The sequence below is a fragment of the Callithrix jacchus genome, chromosome 5 (genome assembly GCF_049354715.1).
Source record: "Callithrix jacchus isolate 240 chromosome 5, calJac240_pri, whole genome shotgun sequence".
Taxonomy (NCBI): domain Eukaryota; kingdom Metazoa; phylum Chordata; class Mammalia; order Primates; family Cebidae; genus Callithrix; species Callithrix jacchus.
This window is the reverse complement of record NC_133506.1, coordinates 86,178,999-86,204,885: the sequence shown is the minus strand read 5'-3', so window position 1 is coordinate 86,204,885 and position 25,887 is coordinate 86,178,999. Positions and strand designations below refer to the sequence as shown.

The 25,887-nt window shown below is 56.0% G+C and overlaps 2 protein-coding genes across 2 annotated transcripts in view; one reads left to right on the top strand and one right to left on the bottom strand.

Moving 5' to 3' along the window:
• WNT3 (Wnt family member 3) overlaps positions 1-25,887 on the bottom strand; it is a 51,363-nt gene that overhangs the window by 399 nt on the left and 25,077 nt on the right. Inside the window, exons 2-4 of the mRNA XM_002748153.6 lie at positions 9,888-10,129; positions 5,981-6,246; positions 4,520-5,007 (exon numbers count right to left, since the gene is read on the bottom strand). Coding sequence (XP_002748199.1) covers positions 4,528-5,007; positions 5,981-6,246; positions 9,888-10,129 — 988 coding nt within the window. The 3' untranslated portion in view covers positions 4,520-4,527. The remainder of the gene's footprint in view (positions 1-4,519; positions 5,008-5,980; positions 6,247-9,887; positions 10,130-25,887) is intronic.
• On the top strand, positions 7,716-8,723 carry LOC118153740 (uncharacterized). Its single transcript, XM_035300240.3, has 2 exons — positions 7,716-8,258; positions 8,519-8,723. Exons 1-2 carry the CDS (start codon positions 7,787-7,789, stop codon positions 8,578-8,580), a joined length of 534 nt encoding a protein of 177 aa, XP_035156131.1. The 5' UTR covers positions 7,716-7,786; the 3' UTR covers positions 8,581-8,723.

The following is a 25,887-nucleotide window of genomic DNA, read 5'->3' as shown; positions in this document are numbered from 1 at the left end:
CTCAGAGATGATGAGGACGCCAGTGGCTTCTCCACGCTCTCCTCTGTGCTTCAGGCCTGCTGTTAATCGAGGCTATATGATTCACAGGAGCTGCAGGGCTTTTGAGTCCACAGACTGGGATCCAAATTCTACCTCCCCACCTCTCACTGAGGGCCTTGGGCAGCAGGAAGCCCAGGAGCACAGGTCACTCCCTGACTGCTCGACTCCACCTCGTATACAGGCTGGGAGAAACGGTGCCCGGCCAAGGGCCCCGTCCCCAACTACGAATCAGCTGCTGTGCTGGGCTCATGCCAGGCATGCACTGTGTTTTTGTACCGCACCAAATAGCTTGATAATGAGCTGTCCAAATGGGAGAAAGCCTACTTAATTACGAACAATTCCTTCCCATTGGAGCAGGAGTGTGTTCATTTTCTTCATTTGCATAGTCATATCTCACAAAGGGTTTCAGGCATTCCCAGTCAACCCCCAGCTCCTCTGGGGGGCTGACAAGGCCAAGATTAGACTACTTGACAGAGGCAGAAATAGGCTCAGCCAGATTGAAGGGACATGTCCAAGGTCTCTCAGCAAGGCAGTAACAGACCCAGGACATAGGTACAACCAGACCACCTAACTCCTGCCAGAACCTTTCCAGCTCGCTGTGCTCACAACAGCAGAGTGACAAGGAAGAAATATGGCACTTGTAAGGCACCAAATCAATGGTGAGCCAGAGACACCGGGCAAAAGCTACAGAAAGGTATTTTTCCCACAAAGGAAGGACACAAGCCATTTGACAGGGCTCTCCTCTGTGTGGAGGGCCCGGGGCCTGCTCTGCGACACCCGTCTCTCTCCTGCCTGCACTGCCAAGACTGTCAGGGAAGCCAAGAGAACAGCTGAAGATGCTGTCCCCGGCCGTCCCAGCCAGCGCGGCCCACAGGCTCCCATCTTGCCTACGACGTCAGCACAGAGTAGGCCAGTCTCAGCTGAGCCTGGGCCCACTGCTCCAGAGCGGTCAGCTCGACAGCAGAAGTGGCTCCAGGAGCTCTGTTTGGCCCAGGAGCTTCTGCAGCTCCAGGCCCTTCATATACAGGATCTCTGGTCCGCACCAGGCCCTTCATATACAGGGTCTCTGGTCCATGGGACAACCCTACACAGAACATGGTTCTCATCCCCAGTTCACAAATGAAGACGCCAGGGCCCAGTGAGGCAGAAGAGCTGGCCTGGGGGTGTTTATCAGAAGGGCACCATGTGGGGAGAGTGTCCTCCATGGGTTCCAGAGTGAGGCCTCCAGGGCTTCCACAGAGAAGGGGTTCAGGGTAGGAACCACTTGGACACAGCATCTTGAAACCATATCTATGTAGCACTTTACATAAGACTGGGAAGAAAACACCCAGTGTCTATTTCAGAAATGGGGAGAAAAGAGGGCTGATGAAGCGTACTGATTCTGGCTAGGCATGGTGGCTCACACCTGTAATCCGAGCACTTTGGAAGGCTGAGGTGGGCAGACCACTTGAGGTCAGGAGTTCAAGACCAACCTGGTCAACATGGCGAGATCCTCTCTATTAAAAATACAAAAGTAGCTGGGCGTGGTGGTGCACACCTGTGGTCCCAGCTACTTGGGAGGCTGAGGCAGGAGGATCGCTTGAACGTGGGAGGCAGAAGCATCATCAGTGAGCCAAGATCATACCACTACACTCCAGCCTGGATGACAGAGCAAGGCTCTGTTTAAAAAAAAAGAAAAAGAAAAAGAAAAGAATAATGATTCTTCTTGGGATCAGTGTTTGTATAGTGGTTCGAGGTGGGGGATTTTCTGGACACCAAGAGCCAGCCCTGCACCTGATCCCCACAAAGGACCCAGCAGAAGAGGTGCCAGAACAGAGCAGCAGGAATCTCTCTGTGACCCACTCTGCCCCTAGAGCCACTGCTGGGGTTTGGGCTGCTGCTATGGCCTCTGCCAGACCCATATATGGGGCTTTCTGGAGGCAGAGACCTCAGCCCTGCAGCCTTGCCTTGGTTGATAGTGTGGAGTCCCCATCTGTGAAATGGGCAGGCTGGAAATCGCTCTCTAGGCCCCGTTCAGTGTTCTAAAACACTGATTCCCCATACGGCCCCTTCTCGGACCCAACACAGCCATGTCCTGCTTGACAGTGGGAACCCTGTGTTGCCTCTGGCTGCAGGGAACACCCAAGGCAGGTGGCCACTGTGTTCTTCACATTCTCTGCACCTTGACCTGCTACCCTTGGCCTGCGACTTCCCTCTTATTGGCTGACTTTTCTTCTATCATTTTGAAAAACAGTAAATGAAACTGTCCAAGTGATGATGCAGTTTCATCACTTGCACAATGACTGCCCTATATAATCACTCTCTGATGTAGGTATCACGCTTCCTATTAGGACTATACACAGAGAAGCATTCACATCTGTTAGCTAACTCAGCCTCAAAAATACTCTGCTGGTCGGGAGTGGTGGCTCATGCCTGTAATCCCAGCACTTTGGGAGGTTGAGGCAGGCAGACCACTTGAGGTCAGAAGTTCAAGACCAGCCTGGCCAGCATGGCGAAACCCATGTCTACTAAAGATACAAAAACTAACAGGTTGTGGTGGTGGGCACCCATAATCCCAGCTACTTGGGAGGCTGAGGCAGGAGTATCTCTTGAACCTGGGAGGCGGAGGCTACCGTGAGCAGAAATCACACCATTTCACTCCTGCCTGGGCAACAGAGCAAAATTCAGTCTCAAAAAAAAAAGTTCTGCTGGGCCCCCACTGCCACCATCACTGAAGAGAGGAGGAAACTGGGGCTCCAAGTGGAGGTGCTGGACTCACCTTCATCCTCTCCCACTCCCCACACTGCTTTTGTCTAGACACTGAGAAAGGTAGTGCCACCTGCTGCCTTTCTGAGGTCTCCCCACCAGGACATAACTTGAGCTGCACTGAGTTGGGCTGAGTGAGTTGCCCCTCAGCCAGAGCCCTTCATGATGTTAGGTACCTCCCATATCTCAGAGAGGCCCGTCCACTTCCCTCCCCTACTCCCCACGGAGCAGACATATGCCAGTAGCTCAGAGGTGCCCTGAATGGAACTGCATCACCCAGGGGGGCCTCCACCCTGTCACAGGCTGCTCTCCCCAGCACCACCCCAGCTGGCAATGACCCAGCAGGGAAATGCTTCCCAATTAACCAAGCCCTGTCCCCAGTGTCCTTGCCTTTGTCCCTCACAGCACCTCTGGGAAGGACGACAGGTGAGGAACCAGGTCTATGAAGAATTTCTTGCTTGGGTCACACGGTTGGCAAGTGCTAGGAGCTGGACCAGGAAACGGCCTAATTCCAACACCCATGCTCAGGCCTCTTTTTCTCGCTCAAGAGAGAGAAAAAGAAGAAAAGGCACCCCAGCCTTAGCAACCTTCAACCCCTGGGGCTCCAGGACCACTCCTTGTCCATGCTGACCTATCCTGGGGTGTTGTGGAACCCAGGGCCAGCGCACAGCGCCTCCCACGCAGACCACCTCTGGGAAGCTTGGGAACAAAATCCACCAGCCTTTGATCCCTCGATTACTCATCCTAGCCACTCTGAACTTGAATCCCTTCTGCTCCCCGTCATCATCCATAAACTCGGTGACAGTGCTCCCCACTCCACCCAAGCTTCAGATCTGTCAGGATATGGGCTTATACGCCGCTTCCCCCACCCACCTCTGAGGTTGGGTAAGATTTATGCTTGTGCAAGAACTTCTCCTCTAAGTTCAAGGTGGAGGCACACTGACTCTGCTTCAGGGATACAGGAGACATTTTGGCTCAATGTTTCAGGTAAACTGAGCCCCGACCCGCACCGCCATCACCACTTTATACTAAGAAAGCTGAGGCTCAGAGAAGTGAAAGGCCAGGAAGTTACGGACAAAGTTAGGACCAGACATCACGTCTCCCAGCTTCCAGCCCCACAGCTCCACAGAATGCTCAAGAATGACAGCTAATGGTCATGCAAAAATTTGAGCTGGGTCATAACTTACTATCTTGTGGGAAAATGTTAATTGCTGGCAGCTAATGTGCACACACTGGGTTTTAGGTTTTTTGTTTTTTGTTTTTTTTTGAGACAGTGGAGTACAATGGTGTGATCTCAGTTCACTGCAACCTATGATGCCCAGGTTCAAACAATCCTCCTGCCTCAGCCTCCAGAGTAGCTGGAATTACAGGCACCCACTACAACGCCCAGCTAATTTTTGTATTTTTAGTAGAAACCGGGTTTCACCATGTTGGCTGGGCTGGTCTCGAACTCCTGCCCTCAGGTGATCTGTCTGACTCAGCCTTCCAAGGTGCTGGGATTACAGGCATGAGACCACGCCTGGCCAACACTGGGTTGTCTGTGCTTTGTGCAATCCACCAAGTCTCTGCCCGAGGACCATTCCCAAGGAAGTTTGGGAAATCCTGGCTTCCTATTTTGACAGTGGGAACTTGCATGTCTTGGATAGCTTAGAAACAGAAGGGGGTCGTCAAGAAAAGACAGGCAAACAACCCCATTCCCTGCGCCCAGGCTCCCAGCCTCCCCCCACAGCCCTACCTGGCGCCCTATTTGCAGGTGTGCACGTCGTAGACGCGAACACACTCTTGGCAGCTGACGTAGCAGCACCAGTGGAAGATGCAGTGGCACTTTTCCTTCCGCTTCTCCGTCCTCGTGTTGTGGCCACGGCCACAGCAGAGCAGGTCACAGCCATCGATGCCATGGGAGGTGACATTGCAAGTCCGGTCCCTTGTGCCGAAGGAACCCGTCTCTGGGTTGGGCTCACAAAAGTTGGGGGAGTTCTCGTAGTAGACCAGGTCCCTCTCGGTGGGCGGCTTGAAGAGAGAGTACTTGGCCCGGAGAGTCTCCACCCAGCCCCGGGACTCACGGTGCTTTTCCACCACCATCTCTGAGGCGCTGTCATACTTGTCCTTGAGGAAGTCGCCGATGGCACGGAAGTCAGGCTGGGCCCACCAGCAGGTCTTCACCTCACAGCTGCCCGACAGCCCGTGGCACTTGCATTTGAGGTGCATGTGGTCCAGGATAGTCTGGGGAAGAGGAGTGGCAGCTGGCCCCCAGACCGACCCTCGAGGGGGCACAGCTGGGCCTTCCCTCTCTGCCCCTGCCCACCCCCTTCCCTCCCGCCTTCTCTACTCCTCTGTGCCAGGAAGAGAACTGATGGGGACTAAGGCAAGACCTAAAGAACAGTGACCATGTTTCCCTCCCCTTCACACCCCAAGTACGGGCAGACAGCACGTCCACTTCTCAAAGAGTATAAAACAGGAGTTGCTGGCCCAGCACGGTGGCTCATGCCTGTTATCCCAGCACTTTGGGAAGCCAAAGTGGATGGATCACTTGAGGTCAGGAGTTCAAGACCAGCCTGGCCAACATGGTGAAACACTGTCTCTACTGAAAATACAAAAATCAGCTGTGTGTGGTGGCAGACTCATGTAATCCCAGTTACTTGGGAGGCTGAGGCCGGAGACTTGCTTGAACCCGGGAGGCAAAGGTTGCAGTGAGCCAAGATGGAGCCATTGCACTCCAGCCTGGGCGACAGAGCAAGACGCCATCTCAAAAGAAAAAAACAAAAGGCGTTATCGCTGTTTAACATATGGGGAAACAGGCTGGGAGCTTAACATGACTCACCCTAAGTCACACAACCAAAGTAAGTGAATGGAGGCTGAATTCAATGCCAGGTTCCCAGGCCTTGACAGCCCTACAGTGCGTGCTGAGGTGCACAGGATGAGTGGGTGGTACCTGATCACACAGGGTGGACATGCTCCCTGGCCAACTCATCCCGGGTGGGAGTGGAATCCAGAAAGGAAGGAGGGTGGACAAACGAAGTGGCTGTGGGGTGGAGAGGGGCCCAACCCTGGCCAAGGGGAAAAGGAGCCCAGGACCCACATGGCTGTCGGAAGGTGTGGGGTGGGGACCAGGCCAGCTTGGGAGCGGAGGAGGCCAGGGCCCGAGATTGGTCCCGGCAGGGCTCCCAGCAGGTTGGGGGAGGACAAGCAGGCTCACCGTGCGGCCCGCTTCATTGTTGTGCTTGTTCATGGCCGAGCGCGCGTCCGGCCTGTTCTCACGCGCATCCGCAAACTCCCTGGACACTAGCACCCCGAAGTCAGCGTCCTCGCTGCAGCCGCCCCACTTCCAGCCTTCGCCAGGCGGCCCTTTATGATGCGAGTCACAGCCGCAGATGGTGGAGGTGCCCTCAGCGCAGGAGCGGGTGACCGCAAAGGCCACTCCGGCCGAGGCGATGGCATGGACAAAGGCCGACTCGCGGGTGGCTGCGGGGAGGCCGTGGGGAGGCAGCGTTCAGGACCTGGCCTGAGAGCGTCCCCCCTGCCTCCACCTCCCAGGCCAGGACATGAGGGGAACCGGGCGGGCAAGAGTTGAAGAGCTCACCAGGCCTGAGGGAAGAGGGAGGCAGCTTCCCTACCCGCTTTGACTGTTCTAGCCCTGCAGGGTATCCCTAATTCACAGATGAGCAAACCGGGGCCCCGGGCTGCTAACTCATTAGCCCAGGGCCTCAAATGTCACAGGGCAGAGCAGGGCCTGTGAGAAACAGGGCCAGACACCAAAGCTCTGGCAGACTGCTGCAGAGAGAAGGCAGCCACTTCTGTCCTGGTCCCACACCCCCTGCCCTCCACCTTCCCAAAATCCAGAGACGACCTGCAGAGGTCTGAGCCCTCCCACTCCAGAGAGAGCTCCAGGTCTGTGAGGAAGGAGGCCTGGGAACCCACAGCCTAAACCTGCCCAGGCCCATCCCTTCCACGCCTGGGCACAACGGGGTGGCCCCTCTCCTTTTCTCGGTCTCAGTTGCTCTTTTTGTAAAATGGACACGGCTTCCCTCTGCCCCTAGAGCCCCTCACCAGGATGGCCGTGGCCCTTGTCTCAGTCTCCCCATTCTCATTCTCCTGCCCTCATGCCCAGACACAGCCAAGCCCCTCCCAGAAGGGAAGGAACACAACACAGGGCAGTTCCCTGGTTCTGTCCCAGGGTCCCAGGCAGGAACAGGGGAGACTCTTGGGTGTGCACCAACCTCCTCACCCCGGTCACCACCTCTGCACGTGCTTCACTCACATAGAAAGTTTGACTCATTTTATAGATGTGGACATGGACGATTAAGGAGGCCAAGGCCTGCAAGACCTGCAGCCCAGCCTTCTCTCCTCTCAGCAGGACCCTGGAGCCGGAGGTGACTCGCTGCCTGGCCCAGGCTGCAAAACGCCGGGCCGGCCTAGAAGCCAGGGCGCCCGCCTCCTCTCCTGGGCTGTGGCCTAAGTGCTGCAAGAAGGAAGCCCGGGACCCCTCGTGGCTACCGCGGCCGCTCTCCGAGGCCCCCACGCCCTCCTGCGCCACCTGCCGAGGGGCCCGTCCCACTTCCACCGCCCGGCTGGCTGGGAGTGCGAAGCCCGTTCCACCCCCGCCTGCGCTGCCGGGGCCAACCATGGACGGCGGCGGCGCGGGGCCCAAGGTCCCCTCCCGGTGGTGCGCCCTGCCGCGGGATCCCAGCCGCACTGCTCGCTAGCCCCGATCCCGGCCGCGCCAGTCCTCGGGACGCCCTGGGGGAGAAGCGCTGAGGGCGCGCTCGCAAGGCGGGCGCCCCTCGTTTCCGGCCAGCCCGCAGCCTCTCGCGGCAGTGGCGGCGCCCGGGCCCCGGCCGCGCTGGGTTCCCAGCCCCAGGAACGCGGGGGGCGGTGGGGGCGGGGCGGGGATTAGCCTGGGAGCAGCGCTGACAGCCCCGCTGTGCCTTCCCAGTCCGGCGGGGCCCGCTGGGCCACTCAATCCGCCTTTGTTTGCGCGGTGTCACACCGCATTACCCGCATAATGCGGCCGCCGGGCCCGGGCCGCCCGGCCGGCCGCCACCGCGTAGCAACGGGCGGCTCCCGCGGCCGGGCCGCGCCCCCGGCCCAGGCACCGGGCCGCGAAATCCCCATTGAAGCGGCGCCCCCCGCCCCCGCGCCGTGCCGAATGGCCAGAGGGCGTGTGAATGGCGCGGCGACCGCAGCGGGCGCGGGCCCCCGGGCCGCGCCGTGGGGGGGCGGCGCTCGGGCGCTTCTCAGGCTGCCCCGGCGCCTCCGGCGCCCGCCCCTGCCCCACCCCGCCCGGGGAAGCGCCTCAAGCCCGCCGCGCTGCCGCCGCACCTCGCCCCTTCCGGCCGCCGACCCCAGAGTCCCCCAGACTCGCGGCGCGGGCCCCTGCCCTCGGCCACCCCTCCGGGCGGGCCCAGCCCCGAGGCATCTGTCACGGCTGGCGCAGAAGACGCAGGTTCCAGGCAGCCAGACCCCCTGCGCCCCAGGTCTCAAAGCAGGGGGCGGAGATTAACCCTTGGCCGCCCACTCGGCAGGGGTGCGGGGACTCGCTGGGGGCGGGGTGCAAACGTGGGGCTGGAGCTGGGCGTGAACGTGGGTTCCCGGCCCTGGCTCTGGGCACCGACCCGGGCGCGTTTGCGCGCGAGGCGTCTTCCGGGATGCTCTCCCCTCCGCCGGCAAATTCCCAAAGTCTCGGGCACACATCACCCCTCCCCCCACAACACAAACCTGCCCTCGGGCCATCTAGGGACCGGGACCTGTGCCAGAACCTGCGGCAGCGACTTAAAAAGTTCAACGCAGAGTGAATGAGCAGTGCACCCAGGCCGGCTTCCCCCTGGCTCTAGGCCGGAGCCGGGAAGAGCGATCAGAGGTGACTCTCGCTTTTGGAGAGCGCGTCTAGACGCAAAGCTGTTTGATTCAGCGCTACCTGGCCCGAGGAGGGGCACCGGAAAGCGCTGAGACCAACACACTGACAAGATCGGGTTTGAAATGCAAACTGCCGCCACTTGGCCCCAATTAAGAGGCCAAACCTTTTATGTCAACAAGGAATAATTAGTTTTGGTAATAGAAGCGTAAACAGAATTGTCATTCATTGATTTGCTAATTACCCTCCTGTCCCATGACAATAGCCAACATTTTGGCTGTAAGAGGGACGGACCTGTGCACCTGAGGTATCCTTAAGGGGATCTGCACTCTAAAATGGGGGTGGTCAGCTTCTCCCCACCCCGCCCAGCCCCCCACTCTTTCACCTGAATGTCAGATCCCTTTTCTTTCTGGCCATACAGCCAGCTCCCATTCATTCCCTAGCTTCTAATAGGAGGGAGGACCAGGCTCAGCGCTTTGGGTGGCAGAGCAGCTCTGCCGGTGGTCAGCCCAGCCAGGATCATTAGATTCCTGGACACTGCCGTTCCAGGAAGAGCTGTCCATCTTCCATCCAGTCCATGAGCCCCCAGGTCCCCTTCTTGGGAGCAGTTGTCCCACTTAGCCTCCCTCCCAGGGCCTCCAGGTTCAAAGTCAAATCTTGTGGCTCCCTGTCTACTCGAGGCACAGCCAGTTAAACTCCCAGGCTGCAAGACGGTGGGAAAGTTACCCAGAGACCAGTGGACCCTCTAGCCCCACCATGATTCCTGGGCATATCCAGCTGGCAGGGTATGGGAATGAACAGAAACCCCTCAGGCAAGGGTCGTGGTGGCAACCAAATGCTACCGCAGTACCACGCAGCTTCCTCGGCTCCTGAGGACTTTCTAGATGGGAGGGACATAGGGGTGGCAATGCTCTCACCCCCACCCCAAAGTGGTATTTGCATAGCACTTAACAAATGTCACAAATGTCCACAGTGGGAGCCTGAGGCTCCCACTGTGCAAAACCCAAGAAGGAAAGCTGTGGCCTTCTGGGTGTCTGCCCTCAAACCTCAGGATCCTAGGGCGTCTCAAGGCGGCCCAGCCCCCAGCAACACCTGGAAATGTGTAGCAGTCATGTGACCAAATTTATCACCCTCCCAGAGGGATCCTGGCTTCAGAGAAGAGGCGCCCTGACTGGGGTGGAAGGGCGTACAGTCCTAATCCCTCCCCACACCGAGTCCTGAGCCCCCTTCCCCCTCAGCCGGGAGGCAGTACCTTTGTCAAGGACGGGCCCAAAGATGGCCAGGCTGTCATCTATGGTGGTGCAGTTCCAGCGGCGGCCCCGGAACTGGTGCTGGCACTCCTGGATGCCCAGCTTCACACCCTCGGCCACGCTGGGCATAATCTCGATGTAATTGCGGCAGAAGCGCAGTTGCTTGGGGACCAGGCCTGGGATGGAGCCGCAGAGCAGGGGCTGTGAGCCCAGAGATGTGTACTGCTGACCCAGGGCCAGGGACCTGCAGGCAGACAGAGGGTATTGACACCGTGGGCACAAAGTACAGAGCCCATCCTGAGCACCACGGCCTCTTTGTGAACCCCTGGGAGAGGTAGAGAGGCAGAGGGCCTGTAGTTCTGACCCAGGCAAGTCAGCTCTCTGACTGCATCCAGCTTGCAGGGGGATGGGACCAGCAGAAACCACTAGTGGGGACACTCAGGGTCAATGCAATGCCATGAAAAGAGGCCTGGACTAGAAAGATAACATTTGGGGCCCAGATCCAGTCCTTTCCAGGTTCTGGTCCAGCTGCCCTGATGGGCATTGAAGAGATCAGGCTGGATAATGTCCAAGGCAGTCCAGGATGCTGGGCCACATGGCGACTTCCAGTGACTCATGGGACATGCGTGCACACACAGACACACACACGCACGCATGCACACACACCACCCTTAGCTTCTTCCCAGGGATGCTGCCAGCCCAGCCCAGAGCCTCCTCATGTCTCCCTAAGGAATTGCTGGCTTGCACCAAGTCCTTTGTCTACCAGGGCTTCCTCGACCATCTTTCCGGTTCCCTAGAAGTTTCTAGAGCTCCACCTTTTTTTCTCATGAGAGACTGGAGCTTGGTTTTCTTTCTGAACAAGTTTAGCACAGAATCAGGAGGGAGAAGATCTCAGATCTCACTACCCACACCAACACCAGGTGACTTCGGTCAATTCACTCCCTTCCTCTGCCCCTCAGTTTTCAATCAATATTCCATCAACTCTCAGGTTTTATAAAGAGTCAACCACAGAAGGAATGACCTTATGGGGTGGGGGCAGAAGAGTTTAAAATACTAGAAAACCAAGGTAGGAATTGTTCCTTTTCTGTTCCCTCCCCTCAGCACAGGAACAGCAGAAATGACCCTTTGTAGAAGAACCTGAGAAAATGATCTGTGAATGTCAGTGAGCTTCAAGGCCAATTGCAACTTGCCCTATGACCAGGGGGGCAGTGTGAGCTGGAAGAAGGGGCCCATCTCCTCTCCCTCTGTGTCCAGCACTAACCCAGGCTTTGGGCCGGCACTGGCCTAAGTCAGGTTTCCCATGAAAAGTGACGGGCAAAAGCCTTGGAAAAGGGGGCTGAAAGAAGACCCCACAGGGCAGGAAAAAGCACACGAAAGCTTCTGGGCTGGACATGGGGCCAAACCAAACATCTACCATTTAGCAACTGTCACTGCTTTCCAGGCACTTTATATGCAACGTTTCTGATCAATTCCTGAACATGAAGAGCTGGCCTAAGACTTTGTGGTCTGCGGTGGATCAGAGTGCAGTGTGCCTTCCCCAGCGTCCCTTCCTCCGCATTGAGCTTGATGTCGGCCTTGGCCAAATCCTGGAGATTCCAAGGGATAGAGCTCCCTGGGTGCGATGGAAGGGCATGCTACCTGCCCACCGTGGCTGTCTCCTGGCTCAGTTGTTGGGGGAGAAGCAGGTTCTCCTTTTTCCATGTATTGATTTTGGGTAGAGGAACTGAGGAGCCAGATCTGGGAGTTTGGATGGTAACATTTATAGACATTCCAGGTCTTAAGCAGCAAGTTTTTCTAAAGGGAAAGAAGAGTCAGCCAGAAGTTCTGATTTATCGGTGGTAATGGCTCATTACTGACTTCCCCTGCACCTGGCCATGGGCAGAGGCTTTTCCTTGGGTTTGCCTCATTTAATCCTCAAAACAACCCCAGCACATAGTAGGGTCATTATTCACAGCCCCGTTTTACAGATGGCTTAGCGTTGTGAGTTGATGGAGCAGCCCAGACCACAGAGCTCCTGTGGAGTTGCTGGGTGGAACCCAGGCCGTCAGATTCCACAGCCCATGGGGCTCATCCCTGTGTGATCCTGCCTGCTGGGCAATGTCTGCCTGGGTCCCCATGGGGTGAAGGTGGCTCAGGCCTGGCCCATCTGTACCCTCGGACTCAATACTGAGCATGTGCTGGAGTGGGTAGAGTTGGCAAGCCCCGGAGCCCACCAGGATGGGATATGGCACATACAGCACTGTCCCACCCTGTTAGAAGCAGGTTAGAGTGATCATAAAATCCCTGTGGTTTATTACAGGCCTATCATGCTCTGGGCACAGTTCTGGGCACCTGTGTCTGTTACCTTATGTAATCCTCACAGCAGGTCTGTGATACGAACTTTATTATCATCACTATTGTCCCATTTCCAAGATGAGAAAACTGAGGCCAGGGAGCTAAGTACCCTGTCCCATCTGCAGGGCTGCAAAAGTCCCCACTGAGCCTCCCTCCAGGCTCAGGCGGCCCCTCCCGTGCTCTTAAGCAGCATGTCCAGTCCAGCCCTGCTGCCCTTGCAGCTCTGCAATCACCGGAAGGGAAACCGAGGGAGGGTTCAGTGCAGACAACTCAGCCTCGCACCATCCTGGGAGAGCAGCTCAGGAGCATGACTCAGGGAAGAAGCCCAGTCTGTCCCCACTCCCTTTTCTGGTGTTTGGGACCCAAAGCCCTATATGGGATGGCTGGAGCAGGGAGCTGAGGCAGGGACCCTTCCTCTGCCCTCCTCCTCCCCCTCTTGTTGCCTTCCTGCCTCCTTTTTCCTCCCCTTCTCCCAGCCCTTGATTTAACCTTCTGCAGGCCTAGGCACCCTCAAGCTAAACTTGAGGCTGAGCCCTGGTCCAGGAGCAGAACCCACAGGAGGAGCCCTAAGGGAGACAAAGCCCATTATACAGATGAAAAAGCAGAGGCTGACCAGGTGAGGTGGCTCACGCCTATAATCTCAGCTACTCAGGAGGCTGAGGCAGGAGAATTGCTTGAACCTGGGAGGTGGAGGATGCCGTGAGCCAAGTTCACACCACTGTACTACAGAGTGAGACTTTGCCAAAAAAAAAAAAAAAAAAAGAAGGAAGGAAAGAAAGAAAGAAAAAGAAAAGAAAGAAAGGAAGGAAGGAAGGAAGGAAGAAAGACAAAGAAAGAAAGAGAGAGAAAGAAAGAAAGAAAAGAAAAGAAAAAGAAAAAGCAGGCTAGGCATGGTGGCTCACGCCTGTAATCCCAACACTTTGGGAGGCCAAGGCGAGTGGATCACAAGGTCGGGAATTCGAGACCAGCCTGGCCAATATGGTGAAACACCATCTATACTAAAAATACAAAAATTAGCTGGGCATGGTGGCGCGTGCCTTTAGTCCCAGTTACTCAGGAGGCTGAGGCAGGAGAATTGCTTGAACCCAGGAGCAGAAGTTGCAGTGAGCCGAGAACACGCCACTGCACTCCAGCCTGGACAACAGAGCAAAACTGTGTCTCCAAAAAAATAGAAAAGGAAAGAAAAGAAAGAGCAGAGCCCATTCCCAAAAAAGGAGGGAGGGGGGAAGAGAAAGAGAGAGAGAGAGAGAGCACAAATGCATTCACGGAGGCCCACAAAGAGGAGCGACTTGTGCAGAGCCACACAGCCATATCCACAGAGCCAGGCTGGCTGGCTCAGGGGGTTGAGGAACCAGGAGGCCCACAATGGCAAGGCGGCTCCTCACCCCAGCTCTCCAAGGGGCTCCCTGCTCCCTGGTTTCACCAGTTACCTCCCTCAGGGTCCCAGGTGGGTCTCCCCAGCCCAGCAGAGCACCTGAGCTCTGGCACACTGCCTGGTATGGCGTGATGGGCAGCAAAGGCCGGAGTGCTCCCCAGACAGCTCCAGGAAGGAGATGCTGCTGAGCCCCTCCTGATGTGCAAACGCAGTCTCTCCTCTGCCCCGCATGGATTTCCTTTTGTCCCCACAGTTACATCAATACTGGCAATACTAATGACAACTATTTATGTAGCACCTGCTCTTTGCCAGACACTTCAAATACATAATCTCACTTAATCCTCACAGCAACTCTGGGAGGTGGGCGTTGTTATCCCCATTTTACAAATGAGTAAACTGAGGCACAGAGAAGTTGGGTGACCGATGCAAGGAATGTCCAGAATTCAAGCAGTAGCTTGTGTGACTCCTAGTGTGAGGGCCTCTGAGAACTATTCCTGAGCCTCAGACGCGATGAGCTGTTTGCCCTCTTTCCACCAAACCCTGCCTCTTTCCTGTTGCCCACGTCCAACCAACTGTGGACCTAGAAGCCACAGAGCCAGGGTCACATCCAGCTCTACCACTTCCTAGCTGCTGATCTCAGCAATTTCCTTAACCTCTCTATTCCTCAGTCTCTTCATCTGTAAAATAGACACGACAGGAGGAATAGGCCACACAATCCAGTGCGTAGCTCCTGGGAAGCCCTCCATAGATGGTGGTTGCTATGGTTACGGTGTGTTTGGAGCTGTCCCCAGCACTCTGTTCCCCAGCTTGTCACCAACGTCATTCCTCCCATCCTTGCATCCCTGACTTGGGAGGGCACATCAGAAATCTCAGAGCCCCCTCCTCTCCAACACCGGGAAGGATGACTGGATCAGACCTCAGCCCTCACAGGGGTGGCAGAACAAAGACAGCTGTAATCTGGCTGAGGGTTCAAGGTCACTCAAAGAGTGAGGGCAAAAGGACATATTCAAGATGCTCCATTCAAAGCTTCAGTTCAGATGGGGACATCCTGCAAGTAATTAGCAAGGTCTCTGGCGATGGGGCTTAGCTGCTGGGCCAGCGTCAGGAACTAATGAGGTGTGGCTATGGGTTGATTTCTGCAGGATAGCTGCCCTCCCCCAGACATGCCCGGCCACCCCCGCCCTGAACTCCTCCCCACACTCTGCTCACGTCTGAAATTCCACCATCAAAGACACATTACATTAACTCACAGCTCCTATTCCCCGTTATTGAAGTGCAGGTTCCACTGGGGGAGGCAGCACAGGGAGTCTCATGATCCGCGATTTTTTGTGCCAAAGTGTGCGTGGCTTTGACGGATTTGCCTACCCAGCTGAATGGCTCTGGCACGGCTATGTCACCTCCACACCTTCGCATGTGCTGAGCTCATGCTACCCATCCTTCCAAACTTGATTCCCAGGTCACCACCGTTCTAAAGATTTCTGTGAGCTGCCAGACAGAAGTCACCTCTTCTCCACCTGAATTTTTCCTGTACATTATTCAAACCTTCTTAACACAAGTGCTGAACTGATTTGTTTCCAATTCCATCTGGCTGTGCTGGTCTCAGTCTCCAAGAAGAGAGGTAGTGTCTTCGCCCATTATTCCCCAGTAGCTCCTCTATCTCTCTCTCTCTCTCTCTCTCTCTCTCTCTCTCTCTCTCTCTCTCACACACACACACACACACACACACACACAGAGAGAGAGAGAGAGAGAGAGAGAGAGAGAGAGAGAGAGAGAGAGAGAGAGAGAGAGAGAGAGAGAGAGAGACACACACACATGCCAGCCCACTTGGCCTTCCAAAGGTCCGGGCACATGCAAGGTATTTGCTGATTCTGGAGGAAAGGAATGAAGAACTCTTCCAAAGGACCAGCCTGATGCCCCTTACTCGCCAGACCTCCCAGCATCCGGAGCTTCCGCCTACACACAGGACAAGACTCCTCGGTTCCGCTGAGGAAGTTCCTCCATTTAGGATCTGAGATGATGGCCAGGCTGCCAAGGGGGATAGAGCCCTGACTCGCACTGGCAGCTGCTGAGGGGGAGGGCGGAGGACCCTGCTAGGCCTTCACAGCTGGGCCAGGGGCTATTTATACCCAGCTGCTGGCCCTGCCCTGCCCCTTCCCTAGGGTCCTGCTGCCCTCCCACTGAAGCCGGTTCATCCTCCACCTCAACCACCCACTGCCCAGCTGGGGCGCCCAGGAGGATGGGCCTCGGGTGCACTGCATGTCAGACTGCTCGTGGAACTTCGGTGTTGACCCCTCGGAGTGAAACATCCCTCTCCGCATAGGCCAAACCTAAATGTCATGCATGGCCTCGTGCAGCTCCCACCCTACCCCAGTTCTGTGCTCTATCCTGATAACACCTGCTGTGGCCAGAGGGCTGCAGGGGGCCTGCATGGTGAATGCAAAGCAGAGATACATTTTTTCTTTTTTGAGACAGAGTCTCACTCTGTCACCCAGGCTGGAGTGCAACAGTGTGATCTTGACTCACTGCAACCTCCACCTCCCTGGTTCAAGAGATTCTTCTGCCTCAGCCTCCCAAGTAACTTGGATAATTTTTTGTATTTTTAGTAGAGACAGGGGTTTGCCATGTTGGCCAGGCTGGTCTGAAATTCCTGACCTCAAGTGATCCACCCACCTCTGCCACCCAAAGTGCTGGGATTATAAGCATGAGTCACTGTGCCCAGCCATAGAGAACATTTTTAATCAGGGAATTCAGGTCAGCCTGGATGCTGCGTTGACTTAGGTTCCTAACATACAGTAAGATACCTAAAGGCGCCCTGTGCAGCGCGTTCCACCTCATCTGCCACTGGCATTGCTGACTTCAGATGCTGCCGTCCACCAGTGACGGCCAATCCCCGGCTGATGGGGGTCCAACTGCACTGCCAGGGACACCCATTGCGCTGAGTGACCCACTAGGGTATACAGTCCTGGACCCAACCAGGTGGCCTCCCAGCCATCTGCACAATCTCCCTCCTCTTCCCTACACACAGAACAGATGAAAAGAGGGCCCTGTCCCTCAAAAGGTTACACATAGAATTACCCTATAATCCAGCAGTGCCACTCCTGGTATACACCCAAAAGAACTGAAAATGGGGGCTCCAACAGACACCCACACACCAGTGTTCATGGCAATGCGACTCACAGCAGCCAAAAGGTAGACACAAGCCAAGCGTCCTCAGCAGATGAGTGGATAAACAACACAGGGCCCATCCTTATTCGGCCAGAAAAAGGAATGAGGCTGAGTGTGGTGGGAATCCCAGACTTCAGGAGGCCAAGGCGGGTGGATCACTTGAGGTCGGGAGTTTGAGACGAGCTGAGCCAACATGGTGAAACCCCTTCTCTACTAAAAACACAAAAATTGGCCAGAAATGGTGGTGTGTACCTATAACCCCAGCTACTCGGGAGGCTGAGACAGGAGAATCGCTTGAACCCAGGAGGCGGAGGTTGCAGTGAGCCGAGATTGCCCCATTGCACACCAGCCTGGGCAGCAGAGCAAGACTCTGTCTCAAAAAAAAAGGAATGAAATTCTGATGCAAGCTACAATGTAGAGGAACCTTGAAAACAAGCTAAGTGACAGAGTCAGACACAGAAGGACGAACACTTATGATTCCACTTCCATGAGGTGTCTAGGTAAATTCATAGGGACAGAAAGTGGGACAGAGGGAGAGAAGGGAAAGGAGGGAGTGGGAAGTGACTGCATAATAAGTATGGCATTTGGGATGATGGAAATAGATGGTGGTGATGGCCGCACAGCACTGGAATGTACTTCATGCCACTGAATAGTACACGTTCAAATGGTTAAGTAGCAAAATTTAAAAGGAGAGCTGGTGCTTGCATCCCCAACCTTCGACTTCCCACTAGAGCCCCTCTGCAGGACGAAATTCCAGGGCCCGGGTCTAGTCTAATTTCCCCTTTCTCTACATGGGAAGACTGAGGCCCAGAGAGCATTTGTCATTGTCCTGGGTCACTCACCTGGCTGTCTGGGCGGTGGGAGAAGAACCCAGGGCTTATGATTCTTTTACTTGCCAGGCTCCTAACCTGGGGTGATGAATGTACATTCTCAGAAGCTCCTCTGGGGCTGGGCACAAAAGGGACCCACCTGGCCCCACGTGGGTGCAGTTGTAGAAGGTGGGCCCAGGGAAAGGCTCCCCTCCCTGCTCTGGTCTCAGGGTGTGCTCCATGGCAAAGCCTCCCCCAGTCATGCCTCTTTTGCAGTCATGGGCCCTTTGCCCTTACTTTCTCCATGGTAAAGCCTAACCATCTCTGCCAGCCCCAAAGGGAGGGCATCTTAAGAGTCTGATCCGAAGATCTAGTGTCTCTTAAAACAACTGACATGGCTGTTGAGGGGGAAGGAAGGAGGGAGGAAAGGAGGGAGGAGAGGAGAGGAGGGAAGGGAGGAGGGAGGGGAGGAGGAAGGGGAGGATAGCGTCAGAAACCACCTCTCCTAGGGTCATTTCTCTCCTTCTGCAGTGGTGGCCCTGGTGCTTCTGTAAACCCCACAGCAGCCCAGGGCCAGGTGCTCCACCTACTGGCTCCTGGGCAGTATTGGACAGAAGCCCAACCTGTTTCTGGGCCCAGAGGGGCCCCACCCTCCATGGACACTTCTAGAAGGGAAAGGAAAGGTTTGAGGAAATAGCAGGAAGCAAAGAACCAAGCCTTGGCTTTGTAACTCAGGCCACACTACCCTTCCACTTAGGTCAAGACGCCATTCAGGACAGGCAGATGTCAAGACAGGAAGCTCAACAAGCTTAGGGGCGCGTGTGCATGCCATGGGGCTGGGCCCGGTGGACTCTGACGCACCCAGCTCCTGGAGCTTCCAAGAAGCTTCCACCCAGAGTGGCGAGGCAGTCACTGCTGCGGATGAGGGAGGCCACCGTCCTGGACTGGAGCCACTCACCTGGCTGTTTGGCAGGGGGCTTGTGACAAAGCCAGAGGAACCAAGCTCAAGATTCCAGCTGCCACTGTTCCTGGCCCTCCGGGAACGCATATGCACCCTTCAACTACTGAGCACAGGTCTAGACCTCAACATTTCAGTGCAGGGCCAAGGGTAGGGGCTTTCTTCTGAGTCCAAAAGGGCTCAGGTAGGGCTGTGTCCTGTGGCTCTGGGAGAGTGCCCAGGTGCCTCAGGGGATGCCTTTCATCAAAGCCATGGGAGGCATCCCTGGGCCTTGCCATTAGGGGCTGGTTCATTCTTTCAACAGGGTGCAGGGGCTCTCTGGCTCTCCTGCATCTCCAGCAGGGGTGGGAGCACCCTTGCATACGTCTGGGAAGGAAGGGAAGGGCAAGGGTGGATTGGGTGCAGCCTCTGAGACCAAGGAGAGGCAGCTGTCTTGATTTAGCCCCAGCCGTCCAGGCTGGGGCCTGGTGACCTGTGGAGTCAATGGAGGTGACTGTCCAGAAAGCAGTTAAAGTCTGGCCTTGGTAAACAAAGTCATTCACCACCTATTCACTCAACACGCACGAATTGAGTGATGACTCTTAGCCTGGCAGGGCTCCAGGTTCTGGGAATGTGGAGATGAATGAAGCCACACCCAAGGAGCACCCAGCCCCCGAGGCTCCTGTCAGTAACAGACCAACAAGCCTCTCTTGAGCACCTACTAGGTATGGGCACCACGGGTGCCTTAAATGAGTGAGACATGGTCTCAAGGCACTTGTTACCTACAGCCCCAGTAACCTCCAAGGCAGAGGGTGCATGGTCAGGGCGAGCAAGCTCCAGGAACAGGGCACTCGGGTGCGCACTGCCTGTGAAGGGCTCCATATGGAGCAGCTGCTGGGCTGGAGAAGGATGGCTAGGGGCTCTCAGGTGAAGCCAGGTAGCAGGGGGACAGCCCCAGGCAAGGGGGCATGTCCCCCCAAACCAGGATCTAGGAGTCACACAGAGGAGCAGAGGCTGGAAAGCAGCTAGAAAGGGGCCCTGAGTGCCAGGCATTATTCGGACAAGCTAGCAGCTTCCCTAGCTGGGCTCTGTAATATTGTCCTGTTAGTCACATGCAAAATGGGACAAGAGGTGGGCACTGGCAAAGCAGCTGGCAGGCGGGGGTAACATGGATGCTAAGGAGACTCTGGGGCCTGGGGATCCATTGCAACCTCCCAGGGCCCAGCTCTCACTGTGCAGCTGGGCCGAGACCCACCCGCCTGGGTCACTGGGGTCTGTGGCCCAGGATGGGCCCCCTGGCCTCCCAAGAGAGTGGCTTCAGGAACAGACAGGAAGCTGTGAATAAGGACTGGTAACCATCTAGGCCCATGAGAAACTGGAGGAAGGAGGAAAGTGTGGCCAAGGTTTTGAGCCAGGATGACCAGGACGATGGAGATGGTGTCCACTGAGATGGAAGGTAAGAAGGAAAACCGCTTTAGAAACAAGAAGAGGAAGTGTTTGGGGCCAGAGAGACCTCCAGGCACCACGTGCAGACAGAGCTGGGCCCAAGAGGGGGACAGAGGCTAGAAATCCACCTAGCGATATCTGTCTGAGGGCTAAAAGTTGAATTATACTTTTGGCCCAATCTCGGCTGTGGGCACACGAGGTTGGGGCAGGGGCTGAGCCTCACAGTGGGAGCAGCAATGCCATATGCCAGCAGTAGGGGGTGGAGGTGGGGAAAACCAGGGAGGGAGGCAGAGAGCTGGGTCTGAAGGCAAGCCACTCAGCTTCAGGGCCTGAACCTCACACTAGGGGACTGGAAAGGTGGGCTCTCCCCAAACCTCAGCCCCTGCCCAGCCAACACTGGCAGCAGGCACCCAGCTCTGGCTTGTGTCTTCCGTATTCCAGACTCAGTCCCCAGGAGACACACAGTTAACATACCTAGACAGATGGAGCCTCCACGCCCTCCCTCCTCTGCCCTTGCCCCTTTTGCTTTTCTTAGGATGCAACCTAAGCCTTCAGCGCACAGCTACCTTTCCTTGGGGACCCCTCTCTGACCACACAGTGGGACCTCCCAGCCCTGACCCTGCTCCTGTCACAAGCTACAAAGCCAGCTCTTCCCTGTTGCCCTGGGACCCAGGTTCTGGGTCTGTCCCTCAGGTTGGCTCAGCTGGACTCTGAGCCTTTGGGCTTTGGCCAGCCCTTCCTGGACCTGTCACCCTGCATTGGGTCACTAATGTCACCGTGAGTACAGCAGGAACAGGAAGGTGGGGCCTGGGGGTGACTCTGAGTAGAAGGGGATATCCCACGCAGTGATCCACGTCATGGGAGCAAAACAGACCCACACAGAGAAAAGAAAGTCAAGTAAAAAGCCATTCCCTCCATCAGGCAGGAGCCCCTGAGCACAGGCCCCTGGGGCCCGGGAAACTCACTAGCCCTGCTGGCCAAATGACCGCTTCTACATGCTGGGAGCAACTTTGGTAGCTCCCTTCTGCTCCTAGCTTCTGACGATTTCCTTTTCAGGGCCACGAGGGCCCTTCGAAGGAGGTGGCACAGCTCAGCTGCTGGAGACCACCTAAGAGCCCAGGAGGGCCATGGTTCTGGGCAGCCGTGGGAAGAAAGGAAGCCAAGAGTTTGGCTGCAGACCGGACCCCCAGTCAGAGGGAAGAGGCTGCGGGCCCTGTGCTCCAACCCGGGGAGCCCTGTGGGATGTTTCTTCGGGGAGAAAAGGGAAGGGAGGGCAGGGGTGTGGAGGGTGGGGCAGGGCCTGGGCTGGAATGCTACAGCTTCTGTTCTCCAAAGCAGCTCCTGGAGCGCCTGCCTGCGGCTCTGGCTGATCTGATAAGATGTGACAAGACGGCCTGAAAAATGTTGAAACCTGTAAAATGTTTAAACCTGTTTTTTGTTGTGTTGTGAGCATGAAGTGTTTTTTCTTTCTTTCCTCCCCCCCCGCCCCCATTTCATAGGAAAGTGAAGTTGATCAGACTGGAAAAAGGGAGGAGGGCGGAGAGAGGGATCGTTGCCTTCAGCCACATTGTGGTGCGGGGCATGGAGCAGTCTGGTGGGACCTGGGGAGGAGGAGAGAGAATGGAAACAGGAGGGAAGAGTGGCAAGAGGTGAGAGGAGTCAAGCGGGGAAGGAGGAGGAGGACAGGAGAAGCAGGGAGGGCGGGGCCCTGCACCCCTGGCTTGCTCAGCAGCCGCAGCCCGTCCTCCCCAGGACCAAACACAGCCCCCCATTTGGCACCTCAGAGGAATCCAGGGCTGTGGGTCTCTTCCTTCAGGCAGAGGATTCACAGAGAAGAGCCTAGGCCCAGAGGGGTGTCCAGAGACAGGTAAAAAGGGGGACCTCACTCTTCAGATCCCAGAGGGTCTGAGAGGCACCAAGCCCACAGGTCGACACATGCTGCCCATTTACCACAGAGGGAAACAGCTCCCAAGGGCGCACACCAGGAACTGGGTCAGTTTCTCCACTTTGCTGCACAGTTCAGGACTCACAGGTGAGCCCAGACGCCCTGCACTTGCTCAGGTAGAGCCCCAGCCCTCCGCCTTCAGACATGCAAAGCCGCGCCGTGTTCTCAACGTTACAGAAGACGCCATCAAGGCTCAGAGGCCTACTTGAGGTCACAGCATTTCTGCCCATCAGTTTTGGATGATTGTCATACAGCTCCCTCTAAATGTCTAGTCTTGCCAACTCAGGCTGAACATTCTAGAACATTCTAGAAACTCTGGTGGGCCCAGGTGTCTCTGGAATTCTCATCAGTACAAAGATAGATGTTCAGTAAAGGCCATTTTTCTTTCCCTTTTTTTTTAAAGACAGGGTCTCACTCTGTCACACAGGTTGCAGTACAGTGGCACAATCACAGCTCACTGCAGCCTTCAACTCCTTGGCTCAAGCAGTCCTCCCACCTCAGCCTCCTGAGCAATGGAGACTATAGGCACATGCCACTATGCTCAGCTAATTTAAAAATTTTTTTGTAGATGGGGTCTTGCTATGTTGCCCAGGCTGGGTTTCAAACTCCTGGGCCCGAGTAATCCTCCCACCTCAGCCTCCCCAAGTGCTGGGATTGCAGGCGTGAGCCACCGTGCCCAGCCAATAAACACATATTGAATAAAAGTCTCCACCTGCGAATGTTTTCTTGCTATTGGAGGAGGGCAGGGTAGGGACAATGGGAGAGCCCTGAAAAGGCTGTCGGAGCATTCTGTAAATGGCCACGCATGTTAGTGACTCCATTACAATATTAGGTCATAGAATGTCAAAGCTAGATGGGACCGCTGATATCACCTAGTTCAGCTCCTTGGGGGAACCAAGGCTCAGGGAAGCAAAGTGCCTTCCTCATTGTTCCTCCGCTGGTTGGAGGCAGTGCAAAGAGCACAGCCCAGGCCTGCTGACTCACAGCCAGAGCTCTGTCACCCTTACAGCGCACAGAACCTTCCTGAAGCCTCCCAGACCTGACCATCCAAGGGCTGGGCCTCGTTCAGTACCTGCGTGCTGTGTGCCCAAGATGTATAAGATGTAGCCTCCACCCTCCTCATGACCCCACCTCAGTGCAGGTGATCAGTCAGTGGCAGCATATGAGGAGTCCCACCTGGGACTTCAAGCAACAAGGGTGCCGAGGAGAGAGGAACTGGGAGAAGGCAAAGGACATCTTCAAAGAGGTGACATTTGAGCTGGGTCTTGGAGTTGAAATCAGCTTGGCCAACTTTTCCGTTTCTTTGCGTCCCACTCTGCTAAGCGGGATTCTCATTCAAACTGTTCCAAAGCTACGTTTGCATCTTTAGCTCATTTTCACCTTGTAACATTTCTCCCCTTCCTGACCCCTCCAAACCCTACATCCATCTCCCATTTTACAGATTGGAAAATGAGAACCTTACAGAGTTAGGTTGCTGTTCTGAGAAGCCAAGTCTGCTGGTTCCCACACAGGAATTTGCTGGGTCCACACATTGCTATACCCTTGAAGCCAGTTCTGATAAAAGACAAAACATAGCCTGCCCAGCCCTCTTGTTCACTTCCCACTCCAGACTCTTATTCATCCCTCAAGGTCTCATGTTTAAATCCCCTCTTAATGTCTCCAGTTCAAATTGTTCCCTCTGGCCATTTTCCCAGCTCTTATGCATCCCTCAGGTGTAACCTTCAACACACTCAAGTGAATTGTCCACCCACTCCTCGTGAGTTTTTTACTCGTTTACGTATGGAATCCAGCCCCTGGTTCACCAGCAGGTACAGTGACCCTGCGAGGACCTCCCTGCCTCCTTTTGCTGGACTCAGCAGCCCCACTGAGTGCCCAGTCCTTCCCCTCATCTCTCCCAGAGCCCACAGGTTGTCTCCTTGACAAGCTGAGGGCAGGTGATGGCCATGGCCCTGCTGGCTCTCTGGGACTTTTAACAGCTGCTGGCACCACAATTTGGAAGTCCTTTGTTTGACTCTTAGAAGCTGCCCAGTGGGGAACACTCAAAGCTGTGCTGCTTGGCTGGGAGCTCACTCTTAGAGCAGCTCCCCTGGGCTCCTCAGTGAGCCACCAGCCTGGTATGTGTCTTTACTCAATAAACATTCACGCTGGCTCAGGCCTTATGCTGGACACCAGGAGCATGGGTGCCTGGGGCACTGCTGGTCTTGTAAGGACTCCCAGCTGAGCCTGGAGTTGCCTGGAGGTAGCCCATCCTCCTCTTTATGGGGGCCCAGAGGCCTCACACCTGGGCAGCACTGGCCACCAGAGCTGGCACCTCCATGGACTGTCCCACCCACTCCTTCATTCTATGCTCCTCAGAACACCAAGGACAGTCCCTGACCAGCTGGCCACTGGGGTCAGGGATGCAGGCTGTGCGCTTTGGCAGTCAGATCACTTGAGGTGGTTTTGAAAAATACAGACACCTGTGCTCCAAGCGCTGCAGGATCAGAGCCTCTGGGGAGGAGTCCAGGAAGCGGGATCATTAAACCCCCGCCGGAAGTGTGATAGTAGAATGGTATAAGACGATGCAGGAGGAAGGCCCCAACCTCCCCTGTGACGTTCTCTGGCCAAAGAGGTTGAATCTGATCTAACCAAGCATTGAGAGGTAACTTCTGGTTATCAGGGAACACGAGGGACAGAGGAACAAACCAAACGGCACCGTGGGGAAGCCACCAGACTGATTCAGAGCAGGGCTTGAACCCAGGGCCCTGCCAGCTGGAGTACTACTCCATGGCACACCATGGCAGGGAACCTCAAGGCCGCAGTGCACTGGGCAGTGCCCAGGGCTCCAGCTTAGACCTCTAGCTGGGCCTGGCCCTGGAGCCAGCAGTGGCAGGTGTGCACACAGGAGCCGGTTGCAGGTCGGGAGGCCTCACAGGAGGTGCTGCAACCACACCCGGCTGCTCAGGGCAACGATCCCACTCTCTGCCTTTCAAGGTGGGTATTTCCACCACATTCCCAGAAGGGCTTCTTTGCGCCTGGTCCCCCCACGGCACTGAGGACGGGCAGGTGAAGACAGCCCTGCCCGGCACCTGGACTTCCCCCGCTCTATTTAGGGAGGCCCCACCCAAGTTCAAAGTGCTGGCTGCCCCTCCCTCGCAGCCCCATTCCCCATCCCCAGGCGAGGCAGTCCAGAGCGAGCCTCGACATTTTCCTCTGCACCTCCTTCCCCCAGCCTCATCAGTCCCTGCCGCCCGTTCCTGCTCCGCAGGGTCCTGGCTTTTTAGCTCTGTCCTCTCCTTGCAACAGGCGCCTGGGTTTGCAAGCATGCACTCTGCACATTAGGACCCGAATCCGGGTTCATTACAGACCCGTGCAGGACTTCATTACATATTCCAGCACTCAGCAGGGTGGGCCGTTGGTTCTCATCCCTGGCTGCATAGTAAGTGGCCCTGCTGAGCTTAGAAACAAAGCTGCCTGGCCCCCCCTGCAAAGAAAGAGATTTTAGTGGTCTAGGTGCCCCATCCCCTCTGTGGTATCCTCCCTCCCTCCCTCAACGTTGAGAAGCACTGTCCTAAGTGACAGACAGGACTGGGGACCTGACCACAGCCACACCCTGGGTCCACAGCTGGGCCTCCTGGGTCCTCTGCCCTCCCCAACCCCCCTCCCCGGGCCCCACCTCCTCTACTCCCAGTACCAGTCCGTTCTTTCCAAGTCATTAGGATCAACCTGTCCCCTCTTTTCCAAACTCTGGTCTTGTCCACTTCCTCTCCTGAAGTAGCCCTCCCTCACCTTCTCTCTCCTGGCCTCTCAGCAAATTTCCATCTTCACACCACAGAAGCAAAACCTTCCTGATCCAGCAGCCATGAGGAAGAAGTGTTTGGACATGCCCCTCCGTTTCCATGCACCTTGGCAGAACTCAGACACCAGCCACTGTGCTCACTTGTCCTGTGCATTCCAAACCACACGCTGACTTACGTCGTCGGAAAAGGACAAGATAGAAGATGTATTTCAA